Genomic DNA, 15,017 nt, shown 5'->3' on the forward strand with positions numbered 1-15,017 from the left:
CCTCCATCTGCAGCATCCATAGTAACAGTAAGAATAGCTTCTCACACTGGGGGTAGCATCTTATGGCTTATGAAGCGTGTTAAAATCCATTAACCAAGTTTGAATTTCATAGCCATGCTGGGATGCCAGAAAGCATCACTTCCAAATTCCAGATGAGAAAACTATAGCTCAGAGATGTCAGATGACTTCCTGACATACCCACACCTGTGTGTGTATCAGTGCTGTGTGGCCAAACCTGGAAAACTAGGTTTTTAAGATGCTCAGTAGAGTGTTTTGTACATTTCGTGATGCTGATATTTTGAGGCAAACCTATGGCCACATCAGAGCATCCCTAAGAAGAGGCCTACTTCCTGAGGAGTAACTGACTCCCAGCTCCTGTGTCTGAGATGAGCCCTGGGCCTGGGCCTATTTTCGGTGTCCTGACTCTTCAGCTTGTTTCTAGTCTGCCAGCATTATCCTCTTTCCTGGGAAGAAATGGCGGGGCATTCAATGGCTGCCATGCCGCACGAGTGCACACTGTTCACCGTGCAAGTGGTACTGTCTGGCGTTGAGCAAAGTAGCAGGTCTTGGGACCATGGCCCAAAGGAGACAGGCTGATCTCTCTGAGACTGTTGGAGCCCCTGCCTGATGCAGACCCGTGTCTGTGTGCAGGTTCCGGAAAGTTGTAGACGTGGATGAGAAGCTGTTTGTAAGCTGTGGAGTGAGCCACAGAGTCTCGGGGCCGCGCCCTGCGTGTCTGGCCTGTGCGACCAATGAACAGACTGATATTTCTTACACATCTCTGTGAGTTCTGGTCTGTTTGGTGCAGAGCAGTTTGCAAAATGTGGTTCACTCTTTCGCACCACAGCCCCGAGAAACAAGCCGGGGGACTTGGCATGACTTACACAGATAAGGAGTACGTGTCTCTTATGACGTGGGCTGGGGTCTGGCCTCACTATCTTCCCTACCACGAGCGAGTCTAATAAATAATCTGGGCAGTGAGTACAGTTCCTGTAGTTTAAAAGAATTTCCTGAGGAACAGACGTGGATGCGCGGGTGTGCACACACACACGCACACGCACACAAACACGCACCCCACACATACATAGCCCTAGGAGTTTTCTTGTTGTTGTAATTCAAGTAACATGTTTCTGGAATGAGGAAGTTCATTTTTTTTTTTTTTTTTTTTAATTAACCAAGACCTGGCCAGAAAGCTATTTCTCTTTGCCCCTAATAAGTCTCTTCCAGAGTCTGATGAGTTTTTAATGCTGACAGTCGCTCCGTATTGTGGACAATGGTGGCACTATGGTGCTTCACGTAACCATCATGGGCAAACCCAGCCATCGTTGTAGGAGACAGTCAGTGATGCAGAGAATGTGGGCCTTTGAGTCAAAGCACAACTCGGGCTTAGATTCCACCTTTAGGTGGAAGGAGCAAGATGCAACTTACCTGTGAACGATTATACTTACAAAGATGCAGCTTGTCCAATGCAGGTTTGCTATTGTAATGCCCTAAAACCACAGAGTGAAGTGTCGTTCCACCAAAGGCTGCCTCTGCCCTTCCCCAAACTTCCTGTGCCGTGTGCTGTCCCTCCTGCAGCTTCTCATCTCCGGTGTCTGTGAGCAGGGACGGTGCTGTTCTCTGCCTGTGTCTTTCGTGCGCTTTCACCTCGTTCTGTCTCCCTCACCCCCACTGTCCTCTACATAGATTAGATCTAAGTTTTAAACTTTTTAATGTATATTTAAATTTTTATGTCCCCTGCACGTACTTTCAAAGGCATGAAAAGTTGTAAGCATCTCTCTGAAAATAAATTAAGTTGCTTTCTACATCTCTGAGCCTCAACTCTTTTTGCTTTGTTTTGCTTTGTTTTCCTGTTTGGATCAGCAGCTCTCAGAAGAAAGACAAGTTTCCTTATCTGTGCAGTGACCTTCACATCTCCCTCTGGAAATAGTTCTTTTCTACAAGAGTGTTTGCCAAATATTTGCCTCTTTCTCCTCAAAATGAAAACAATAACGAAGTCTTAACTGAGAGCTCTCCTAATTTCATTCTGCTTCCTTTATCCCACCGACTGTGTACGCAGGTCATACTCTGAGGCATGTAACTCCACAGGAAGCAGAATCTTTTAGCTGCAAAACTTGGGATGTCCAGCCATCAGGCACACAGGAAGAGCGTCTCGGCCAGCGTGGGGCCCGGGGCTGTTAATAGCTGTCCATCCCAAAGGGTTTCCAGAGAAAGTTCACTTAGAATTAGAGACAAACCCCAAACAAGCTGGTCGGTCGTGGCCCACTGCTGGAGTGGGTGGGGTTGTTTGACTTTGTTTTGCAGAAAGCTTTATAAATCATCGCTGTGAATGTCCACAAAGACAGCAACGCACTTGTTCAAGCTTCCGCTGCTCCTCCTTGACCTTTTCTCAAATCTGAAAGCAAACAAAGAAATACTGCTTTAGAATAAGAGAATTATTGCCTGCTTCCCGAGATGCAGAGTCCTTAAACTGAGGAACTTGAAAACCTGTGGAAAATTGCGGAGGGGAACAGAGGGAGGGACGCTTTCCCCATATGCTGAGACTTCAGCACCACCTGCTGACCAGACACGTGTCCTTCTCTGCGCAGCAAACTGCAGGCAGGGCAGAGGGTGTCGCTTTGCAGCTGTCCTGACAGGGGAAGGCCTTGTCAGGGATCCGCCCCGCCCTGGCCTTGCCTCAAGGTGTGCGTTCCATTTCTTTTGTAGTTTAGGCACCTAATCTCTTACTTTGTATCAGTAGTAGATACAGCCAGATGCCCACCCATCAGATGCCATAATATAGCCCTTTAATCAGCGAAGTCCCCATTATGCCTTTCTGACGTGTTGTCATTGGTGGGATTTTAGTCACCAGAACTGGTGGCATTCCTTTGGGACACTTTTGCCCACTGACTCCTAAGGGAGCCTTACTCAGGTGTAGAGGCCAAAAGAAAGGGGCCCATAACCCCTCCTTCTCAAATAGGAAGGGTTCAGATTAGTAGGTGAAAGTGTTTCTCCATAGTTCAAGAGATCTGTGGTTCCTGTCTTTTTTTCCCTCTTTCTTCACAGTCAAATAATAATAATAATAATAATAATAATAATAATAATAATGCTACTGAGTAATTTTAATTACACCTTGACTTGTAGATACAATTGTTAAATTTGTCAATGAGAATAGTCTTTTCCAAGAGTCTATTTCAAATCCCAAGCCAGAAAGTTAGCTTTCCCTGGTGGCAGATAAAAATAACAGCAAGCAAGTTGCCCGTGAGTGATTTCAAAACCAACTATAACTCACTGATTTAGAAACAAAACAAGACAAAGCAAAGACTCCTTACAAGTAGTCGTAAGTGACGTGGAAACCGGATGTAAACAGAGCGTTTGGGCATCCTGAGGGCCGCTGCCAGCGTGACATTGGTGCTCGCTAGGAAACCAATCTTAGTGAAAAGTGCATCTAAAAGAAACCAAAGGATGTCGAAGAGAGTAATATTCTAACCAAAATGGAGACTTGGAAACAAATGCCAAAGACATTGATGCTGATACGATCTAGATGATGATACACTGGGTATATTTTATTTCATAAGGAAATTCGGGCACGTAAAGCTGCCTACTGCCGATGTAAGAGCCTGGGTCTCAGCTCCCTGCTGGGAAACTGAGGGGGAAATATCTCTACCCAGATTTAAGACCTTTGAAGGGAATTTTCCTACATCCAGAGTGGGCAGCAGGCCAGGCCCATATACTATAGGATGGAATGCCCTATATTTTGCTACCTTATGTGATACAAACCCCAAATCCCTCATGTAACCCGATTCGGGGACATACAGCTACACCGTAGGGAAGAATGCTCATGAAGGAGAAAAACTCCCCCATTAAAGGAACTTCCCAACCACAATTACAAAGATAATGAGGACGTCTGTCACGGTAAGAGACAGCCAGCAGGTACAACAAAGATTCACACCCTGAAAAGAAGCAATAATGGAATAACCTGGAAAGAACTTGTAGCCAAGATTTAGTGTAGATTTCTCAAGGACAGCCTCCCCTCACCCTCCATCATCCCCACGTTCCCACCCAACTCCCCGACAGAATGAATCAGTTCTGAAAAGTGACTCAGAGGGCAAAGGACCGACTGGAAGTTATGTTGTGGTTGGTTGGTTGGCTGGTTGGTTGGTTGGTTCATTGGTTGGTTGGTTGGTTGGTTGGTTGGTTGGTTGGTTGGTTGGTTTTGATAGCTGCTTTAAAATGTAGAATGTAATGACTCAGCAAAGAATGATAATTAGAAAATTAATCAACTTTTCTTCTGTTTAATGATGAACTAGTCTCTAAAAGCTTACTATTGTTTTAAGTAATGCCCTGGTCCTGACAGCAGGTATTTGATGAATGCATTGACTCCAGTTGTTCCCCGGGATGAAATGCAGACACGCAGAGTGTTTCTGTTTTAGTGCAGTGAAAACCTGTATTCATTCTTCTTCTAAGAAGTAGCACAAAACTGATTTTTAAATGATACATGCTCTAGAATTACATGCTGACATGTTTTCCTTTTCTTTTTCTGTGGTGTATTCATTTACAATTTTTGCGTTTTAAACACTAAGACAGCCTAAGTCCTATCTTCCCTTCCGTTTCACCCCTGGCCGTCCCATCATCCTCTCCCTTCCCAGCACAGAGGAGACAACACGATGGCTGAGGATACAGGCAGTGAGGTGGGTTGGAGACCTGTATGAAGCATGGACTTTGGGCCCAGAGCCCAGGACGAGGGATAGCAGGGGGGGCAGAAGTGCTGGGCAGAGGACACAGCTCACAGGGTTGGAGAACTGGTTAGACTGAACAAAAAAGTAAGTTGATTAAGCAAACAAACATAATTTTTTTTTTTTACATTTACTTATTTATAAAATATAGAAATAGTCACAGATGTATAGGTGTGTGTATTATGCGTGTGTATGCGCACACACATGCACTCAGCTCTTTGGCTGAGAGCATCCAGAATCGATGAGCACATGGGTGTCCACGTCTTAGTTTCTCAGACCAGGGTGATTACAGGTGGTGAGACGTCATGTCCGTAGTTGCTCTCAAAAGGTTCCACTAAATCCCCCCCAGAGAATCACTGATCCTTGGGCTATAGCGGAGAAAATTATAAGATGAGCCTGGAACGTCTTATTGGGCCAGAAAGTTAAGACAACATTTAATAAATAATAATAAAATATGACAAAGACAGAGGAGTCAGCTTAAAAGGACTCCCAAAGGCCAAAATGGAGACAGTGTGAACATCAAAATGAATAATTATAGGAATGAATTACAACCCATTGAATAAAATAGGAAGCCAAGAGTTTATACCAAAATACATACATACATACATACATACATACATACATACATACATACATACTCTTCCTTAAAGGAGAATGTCAACTGGTATATGTCAAGGAATGATGGAAGCAGAATCACTGTTTGGCATTGTCGTAGGGGTGGCTGGTTTAGGCAGGGGTCCTAGGCTGTCAGCAGAGGTTTGATGAGTTATCAGAATACTGGTGTAATTTCAGAATCCCTCCCACAAAATGCTAATCAGTTACAAGGGGAAGTGGTAAGTATAAGGTGGGAAGCCAGGCAGATGGCAACACAACCAGGTGATGTGGGTTAACAGGTTAGTGCTCACACGAAGTCACCTCGCAGCCACAGCGTCCGATGCACTTAGCGATTCGATGCACTTAGGACACAGTACCCAGCCTCTCAGTGGTGCCCCTGCTGAGAACACACGATCTCAGCTGGGTTGTTGGGAAACATCAGATACATCCAGGCTGAGAGTCAGCCCACAGAATGCAAGGGCCATCCTCTTTCAAATTGTCAAGACTTTGAAAGACAGGGAAACCCCGCAGAAATGTCCTAACTTGAAGGCGTCTGAAGACACATGACAATATAAAATTCCACCAGCATTCCGGGGTAAGTTCCCAGACCAGAAGACCTAAGATGCTACTGAAAAAGGAAGCAAATTTGGAAGAGCAGCCTGGCTGGTGTTCAGTATAACGTGACACCCTTTCCCTGAGGTGCCCACGTCTGCTGGAATATTCCAGAAATGGTGATTCACGTGCTCCTGAGTCCTCCCTTAGACAGAGCCAGCATACACCTTTATGTAGTTTCTCTTTGCTTCCTACTCTGGGACCACACAAAAAAAGCCGGACTCATCTTCTGCCCATAGGCCCTTCATGTACTGGCAGACCACTGTTATGTCTCCTCTAATTTCTCTTTCTCATGCCAAACACTTTCAGTGATTTTCGCTGTTAGGGATTTGTTAGGTCTTCAGTAACCTAGGGCCACTGATCGGTCTGGGAATGCAAGGCTCTTCCTAGTGAGTGGTGGTCTCATTAGTGCAAAAGACAAGGGGTTTTTACCGACCTGAGATGGAGCACCACCCGCTACGAACGCAACCAGAGATCGCATCAGCTTTCGTTGGCTGTCGACACCGAAATGCTCCAGCCTTTTTCATGGGCCCTGCCAATCTAGTCTTCCCCTGGCCTGCCTGTACCCGTGTAGCTGCCTCTTTTCAAGTGTAGCTTTTTGCCTTTATCCCTATTAAATTTCATCCTAAATGAAAGCATTTGTCCAGCTGGAAATCACTGTGAATTTTCATTCTCATCTAATGTTTAGGGTATTCCTTTTAGATTTGTCTTTTATGCAGAATTGATTCATGCAGTTCATTCACCACTGGTTTTGTTTTTATTGAAGAAATGGGACCAGCTAGAGAATGAAATTCGTCCCTAGAGATGCTACCTCCAGGTTTATTGTGATCATTAATCAACTATCTTTGTTGTGGCATTTAACTACTATAAAAAATAGTTATCCATCCAGTCCCCTGTGTGTCATTTGAGGTGAGCTGACTCTCAACTCTGATGAGCTCCAGTTTTTGAAGTATCTCATTTTTAAAAGTCTCCCTACAAAAATTAATATATGAAAAAGAGATACAACCTGACTGAAAGGTGTCATCAAAACCATCACCATTAAGAAATCTACCAACAAAAGGAGATGTACGAAGGTTGGACAATTAAGTTCACGAACTCATCCTAGGAAAAGTGTTCCATACCTCATTGCTGAATATCACTACGGTCACCTTCAAAGTACTCCCCTTGGGAAGCTGTGCACTGACGCCAGCACCTAGTCCACCCTTCAAAGCCATTTTGGAACTCTTTCTGGAATGGCCATCAGAGCTGTCGTCGTATTACCCTGGATGTCCTGAATGTCATCAAAATGTCTTCCTTTCAGTATTTCCTTTACCTTCAGGTAAAATAAATAAATAAATAAGTCACTGGGCGCCAGATCAGGTGAGTAGGGAGGGTGTTCCAATACAGTTATTTGTCTACTGGCTAAAAACTCCCTCACAGACAGTGTCTTGTGAGCTGGTGCATTTTCGTGATGCAAGAGCCATGAATTGTTGACAAAAGGTTCAGGTCGTCTAACCTTTTCACACAGGCTTTTCAGCACTTCTTAATAGTAAATGTGGTTAACTGTTTGTCCAGTTGGTATAAATTCACAGTGAATAATCCCCGTACTATCAAAAAGAGGGTTGTAACACGTTCGCGAACTTAACGGTCAGACCTCTTATACCTTCCGTGAAAGGCAATGACAAACATACACATTAGGCACTGTGAGTGAAAGGCAAAGAAATTATCAACTTTGCTTTGGAATGGTCCAGGGGAAGCAACAGCAAAATGAAATTCTTGTCCTGTGACCCTACAAGCGCTTGTTTTTACAGATAATGAAAGCCCTAAATCAGAAAGCTTTTCCACTAAACAGTGAAAGTCAGAATACAATATGACTTGGATAATGTGTTATAATTTATATGTCTAATTGCTCACCTAATCACTAACCGAGTGGTTAATAATGAACTCTCATGGTTGTCATGGTATTTAGAACAAAACACTTAGTTTACTTTCTGTCCTCTGTATATCATAGAAAACACTATAAACATAATATATATGTGTGTGTGTGTATATATATATATATATATATATATATATATATATATATATTTATATTTATTTATATTTATATATATTTACTTTAGGAGGTTTGGGCACTTGGTAAATATATGTATTTTTAAGCGTCAGTTTTCTGGAGTTGGGAATTTATCATTCTCTGCAGCGTGAACCAACCACAAGTTTAGAGAAGCAGTTGGTCCTATTTATTGTTGCTATTTAATTACATCCAAATCCAGACATCAATTCACATTCTGAGTTCTAATTCCTTTTGAGAGTTCTCTGCACAGAACAATAGTTTGAGTGACTCTTCAGAACAGGAGTCGTAAATACAGATCCTTCCTTATCTTGATGAATTAAAACCAAAGGAGGGGAGACAGTTTTGTTTTGAAGGAGCCATCTGTTTATTTGTGTACAGTGTTTGTATTCAAATTTAAGGAAATTAATCAGAATTCACAATGCAGAAAACAGGAGTTCTGAACAAGCATACAATTGGAGAAAACAAGTCGCTAATGAGGTTTGAACCTCTTTAGTTTAATCTTCTCTGGTCCCACGGCGACCTCTGTGGTGTGTGTACAGTACATGACTTGCTTTGCATTGATTCTTGCTACTTTGGGGCTGAGAACGTGAATTGGCGACAAGAGGTAAATGAATGAATTAGCAGCTGTCCGCGCAGCAACCGTACTAGCGCAGTCCTTGAGTTAGGGTCCGTCTCTGGTTCTTGGTTAACAGGCAGCTGAGTTCACCAATAATGAGATCTGTCCCAGATCCCTACATGTGCATAAAGGGATGGGCATTTCTTCAGGAAACAAACGTCGATTAAAAATGAGAGCCAGAACTGCACATGAATCCAGGGGTATGTGCCAGCTCCTTGCTGCTCACCCATAATTCGTCAGGAGATGGAGAGCCAAGATATTCTTAGAGACCTGGACATCTGACTCTGTCCTCCGGGGTCTGATGTATAAGCTTAGAGCCAGTGCCAGCATTTGAGGCATAAAAGCATCCCTGCTTTTTACCTAAGGCCCCAACTTCATTACTCTTGAGCAAAACCCTCCAAAACCGTCTTCACCCCGTGGCCTTCTTTGAATTTCTTCTGCATTTAAATATCTTCAGTTGACTACACATAATGAAGTGTGCAAATTGCTGGATTATACCCTTAGACGGTTCTCTGGACGATCTGTGAATGGATGTCATGTTTTCAGCTAAATGAAAAGAGGCCGCTTAGCACAAGAGAGAGTTTCATAACCACTCTAGACATTAGTCTCCCTCATCTGTTAACTAGGGATGATAATAGTACCTACTTGTCAAGAATAAATGAAATAATCCATGTAAAGTGCTTAACACAGTGTCTAGAATGTAAAGGGCGCAGTTATTACGAATGTTATTATTCCCTCAGTCTGCTTTATATCCTTCATGGTACCAGGACACTCTTTTTTATCCATATAACACACAATAAATGCTTGGTAGGTGAATCAACAAGTGAGTGGCACATTAAAACAAAAATCTAAATTGCAAAATCAGTGGACAGCTAAGTCAAGTAGACGTAGGCAGCGTCTTGCCCCATAAAAACCACAGACACATATAATTTTAGCCAGGAATTTTTCATGTGTAGATGAGGAAAATTTAAGTTCAAAAATGATAAATGACAGGTTAAGTCAAAATGGAGCTATTGCTAGATTTTTGCTTAGAGTTATTCTGAGGTGATTTTGTTCTCAACTACTTCCCTCATTAAAAAAAAAATATCAATGTATAGATACAATATATAAATACAGTATATAGACATATTGTGTATATCTTTATCGATAGATAGATAAATAGATAGGTAGATAGATAGACAGACAGGCAGATGTATTCCTGGAGGTCATTTACTCAATAGAGCAGATTTTGATTATGTGACTTGCAAAAGCCTCAGGTTTTGAAATAAAGGATTGACCCTCCCACACCCTCCCAGCTGGCAGCCCCTGTTCAGACTTCTCATTTCATGAACATCACTTATTTAACAGTGACTAAAAGTGCACCAATCCACTTATCATGATCTTTTCTGTTTTCAGACAACAACAAAAGTATCTCCCACTGCTGTGTTATAATCTGTTTATGAACATAAACTTTGCTGTTCTCATGACCAAAGATGTTTGCTTTCCGTAATTGGGTAGAAGGATAGGAAACCTGTTTTAAATCCTCTCTTTAAAGAAGAAATTTTAATGTGGGTTGTTGGAAAGAAGGTCCAGCAAGAGTCTCCATGAGATATCCTTTTAAAATCCCTGGCTGAGATTTGAATCTAAGACGTACCCTTAATAAAGGTTTATGCACCCCCAAGCCTGAACCCCATCCTGTGAATAGAAAGGGGATTGGTGAGTGTTCTTTTATTGTTTTGTTTGCTTTGGACTTGTCTTCTTTGTTATGATTTGTGGGGTTGGCTTTGTTTGATTTGGTTTAGGATAGAGAAATTTCTAGAATAGGGCTGAATTCAGAATTTCATTCTTTAGTCACTTACATGACCTTTCTATTTAATGCAAATTGCTTTTCACCACTGAACTCTCTGATGCTGTTTATGAAATACGGTTGCAGTGAAATATAAGGGACCAGCTGTGTGTGAGTGTAGCTCTGGAGTTATGTACTCTCAGCTAAGCAAGCCCATTCCATTTCCAGTTCAAACTAGAATGTAAAGGGTGAATTTGAAAACAAATGAGTAGACCTTACTTTGAAGAAGTAATATACATAATGTCATTTCGTCAATGATGCTCATTACAGCATTATTAATAATTATATGTATAATAAAATTTGCTAAAATGTCTACTAGTTTCAAAATGGTCAAAACTATAAACTTAATAATGCATGAAGCAGATTATGAAAAATGGGGATAAAGATATACCTAATATTAAGTAGAGAAGAGACAGGAAAAACATTTGTGTGGAATGCTGACAATAGTGCAAAACAAAACATCTTAATAGCTATGCACCAGAAAGACTGGGGAAAATTACACCAAAATGAAAATACAGGTTTAAGCTGGACGGTAAGAAATTAAATAGGATTTTGTTTTGTTTTATTTTTGCTTTTTTTTTTTTTTTTTTTTGCTGGTGGTGGGGGTGGTGTTTGATCCCGTCTTTTAACCTTCCTGAATTTTCTAAATTTCCTGTACTAAATATTTATCACTTTTAGGATAGGGGAAAAAAAAGCCCAACAAACTTCAAATAAGCATGGATTTTCCTGTTTGCACTCAGATGAAATATTGCTTCCACTGAAACTGGGGAGATATGAAACCTTTTTAAAGCATCTATTTCAGAGCCAGCTGGCAAGGGCAGGCCCTTCCAGCGTCTTCTTAGGTGGGCTACCCTCAGAGCCCCCCACCTGGGTTCTGTTGCTCTTGGGAGGTTCTCATAATGAGTGTTTTCATCATTTCATATTAAAAATGACCTCCTGGCCTGAATCCCAGCTTCCCAGATGACTGAGGTTTGCAGGTCATAGCCTGCGAAAATATAAAAGGAAACTACTCAGTATTTCATCCTCTTGGATTCTACTTTTTTTTTTCGGTCTTGTTTTCACTCTCCAGATCCAACCAGGGTAATGGTGCCCCCTTCCAGCATGGATGTCACTGTCGGAGAAAGTATTGTTCTGACATGCCAGGTGACACATGACCACTCGCTAGACATCGTGTTCACGTGGACATTTAATGGACACCTGATAGATTTTGACAAAGACGGGGACCACTTTGAAAGAGTCGGAGGGGTAAGTATTAATATTGGACTATCCACGGGAAATGCCATATGCAACTGGACTGCTCCACACAGACTCAAACAGCTGTTTAACTTAAAAAGACATAGAAAGTTAGTCTTCGATGATGTCATTCAAGAAACTCTTGGGTAATTCCTGCTTCTTTCTGCATGTAAATCACTTATCGAGTGAACCCATATGGCAGGCCTGCTAATTCTCAATAGTCTTACAGGTTAGTTATTCATTACCCTGTAAGATGAGGAAACTGAGGCTAGGGGAAGTTGGATGGCTTGCTCTGGCCTCATAGCTATTCTTTTTTTAAAAAGATTTTTATTAAAATATAGCTAACATACAATGTTATATTAGTGTCAAGGGGTTATTTAACCATAGCTATTCAACATTTTTATACCTGAAGAAGTGATCAGCGTGATAAACCCAGCAACCACCCGACACTGCACGACGCTGTCACAATATAATTTACTGTATCCCCCGTGCTGTACCTTACGTCCCTATGACTTATTTTCTTTCCACCTGGAAATCTGAACCTTTTATTCCCCTGCACTTCCTCCCCCCTTTTTAATTTTTCAATCACAGTTGACACAGCTGTTCAGTTGCAGAACTCAGCTCAGACTTCAAATCTCAAGCTCTGTGCCCCCTACCTTACCGTACGCCACTGAACCCGTTTAAGAAAATCGTTTACGGACAGTTTACTCAGACATTGCAGCTTCTGATGACACTCACTTCAGGACTCATCATTGTGATAGTCGAGCTCTCTTTCTTGAATCTGAAAGTCTGATCAGGTTATTTATTATCTCCAGGTAATTTGAATTCAAAGGGTTGAATTTTCAAAATGCCTTACTCTTCAGAAAAACAACAACAACATATCATTGAACTCACACCAAGATAAGGTTCAATCTGGAAATTTGAGTTCATCACAGTCGTTCTCAAAAAATGTTTTTCTGCCCAACACAGCCCTACAGTCCCATTTCTAACAAAGACTCCCTCTGGCTGCCACTCACGTGGAGGGGTCCAACCACAAGACGGCAGAATATAACAGAGGGGCTGGGGTTTGAAAAGCCTTCCCCATGCTCCATGCTGCAGTAGCAATCAGATTTTCTCACCTCATCTTACCCCCACCCCATATGTGGAGAATAAATGGACTAAGGCTCACAGTGCTATGCACACGATATATTGATCGAGGCCTGTTTTCCACTCCAATGCAGTACTAGTCCTGTTACATTCTTGCTGCCTTTCTCAAACAGTGTCTCTCAGTTGAATCACAGAACACCAAAAATGATCTGAGTGACTTTTTTTTTTTTCAATTATTCCCAAGGATCATATATGACTAGTGTACTGTGTTAGATGCACAGGAGAGAAATTAATTCATTGCATGAATGGATGTCTCGGGTCATGAATGATTTGCTCTTGGAACCCTGGTTGAGAAAGGCTGGATGGAATTGCCAATATTAACCATTCTGGACCGCTTGGATATGGTTCAGACGAACAACCTTGACCACGTGAGAAAGATAATCACTACTTCACAAGGACACCGAGGATATTAAACCCCTTCAGGTCTAGACAAGGGCATAGCCCAACGCCTACCACAAGAAGGGTGCTTGATAAGCTTCAATGGTTGTGTGAATTGAAGGATGGGTAACACTGATTCTAATAACAGGAACATACAAATTGACAAAACCTTCTTAAATTAAGCAGAGTATTTGTTTTCATACTAGAAACCAATGTCTTGGGCAGGAGCGATATTAAAAACATTATCTTCCAGAGTGGCACGGGCACCAACCAATCAGAATAGGTGCCTGGCTGATAGGACCCTGCCAATCAGATAGATGTAGCTTTTATGCTGGCCTGGCTGCAGACCAGCCATGGCAGAGACAGGCGGAGTCACCCCTCATGGAGTCAGCAGTAATGGCCACCTTTCTAGAGAGTTCCATCTGTGCAATCACTCTCATTAGCCTCCACAGGGAAATGTTTGTCCCCTCTGTGACCCTAGTCTTGACATCAGTCGACTCTTGTTGAGTTACAAGTGCCACATTCAGGAGAGCGCCACCGAGGGTGAGAGTGGAGTGTGTCAGCCACCAGGGTCATTCGTGTCTGCCGAGTACTGACTTGAGTAGAAGACGTAAGGAAGCAACTCTGAGGTCAACCCGTCTCAGTTTCCCTGGATCAGCAGAGCCAGCCCATTGCAGGTTTCAGACAAGTTCTTACTTTGTTGTCCTCTGACAGCTTGCAAGTGCTCTGTGTCAGAAACACAGTGGGGAAAATACGCCGGTGCTGTTTGTGCACTTTGGATGGCATATTCCCAGAAATCTCAGTTAGCAGCTGGGTCTGGATGACTCCAGAGGGAGAGAGAAAGCTGCCATGGTCTCCTTCCAGGAGACTCCTGTCTTGCCTTTATTTTGTCTTTGTCTCAGTTTGACTTTAAAAACACAAATCGGGTCAAAATGGGTAAATAGAGAGAGCACACTCGAAATCACAAGGCCAAAAAATTCTGATAAGAGGTTGCTGTGGTCTGAAATTTCCTGGTGGCAAGTTTCTCCGACTTTCAAGACCTCAGTGAACAAAGTGAATTATTGAGACAGTGGAGCCATTTCCTGAAAACCTGTATGGTTCCCACCTCCCCTGCACAGCCCCTCGTGCGGCCAAAGTTTCATTTAACTCTGTACTCAAAGTCCTAACACGTGAAATGTCTTAGGTAAAGAAGCAGTGCTAACAATGACGATGAGGCTTCCTTACGATTCCTTGTATATTTCCAAAATGCGAAAGCGTTGCTCGAACACATCCATATATACAGGCCCCTTAGTCCTCACTGAAGCCCTGTGAAATCGGGTAGCAATGATTGTCCTATTTTATTGAGCAATCATAAGACTTGATCAGTAAATAGTAGAATCTACAGGAGAAACCAAGTGTTATAAATAAAAAAGCTTTCATGTTAAAAAAAATCACAGCTCTTCTTGAATTCCATTTAATGTCTTTGATGTGATTGATCATGGTCATCAATAATGCCCGTTTAAGTTTACTCTTCTCCCTTTTCCGAAGGATTTTACACACACACACACACACACACACACACACACACGCACAACATCTAGCTCATTAGGCAGTGTACCCTTCCATCTCAGGTCAATAAACTTAGGCCCAGAGAGGGTCAGAGACTTCCATGAAGGCACACAGCAACATACGGGGCTGTCGTTTGGGGAGGGGAAGCCTAAGTGATCTTGTCATCCATTAGGGGTTTAGAAAGAAGTGTGGCTTCCCGGATCTGACCCCAGGGTGCTCTCTTGCTCAAGCAGTCATTTCCCAAGCTTTTGATAACCGAGCTAGGAAACCAACTCCAAGGCATAGCAGTGTTCTTCA

At 42.4% G+C, this 15,017-nt stretch overlaps 1 protein-coding gene across 9 annotated transcripts in view; it reads left to right on the forward strand.

Annotated features, from left to right (window-relative positions):
* Nucleotides 1–15,017, forward strand: part of CNTN4 (contactin 4) — a 769,881-nt gene that overhangs the window by 731,831 nt on the left and 23,033 nt on the right. For all 9 annotated transcript variants that reach the window (XM_074312213.2, XM_074312216.2, XM_074312211.2 and 6 more), the window contains one exon: nucleotides 11,485–11,660. In XM_074312213.2, coding sequence (XP_074168314.2) covers nucleotides 11,485–11,660 — 176 coding nt within the window. The remainder of the gene's footprint in view (nucleotides 1–11,484; nucleotides 11,661–15,017) is intronic.

Source organism: Rhinolophus sinicus, chromosome 5 (assembly GCF_057876585.1).
Source record: "Rhinolophus sinicus isolate RSI-liver-muscle chromosome 5, RSI-T2T, whole genome shotgun sequence".
NCBI classification, from domain to species: Eukaryota; Metazoa; Chordata; class Mammalia; order Chiroptera; family Rhinolophidae; genus Rhinolophus; species Rhinolophus sinicus.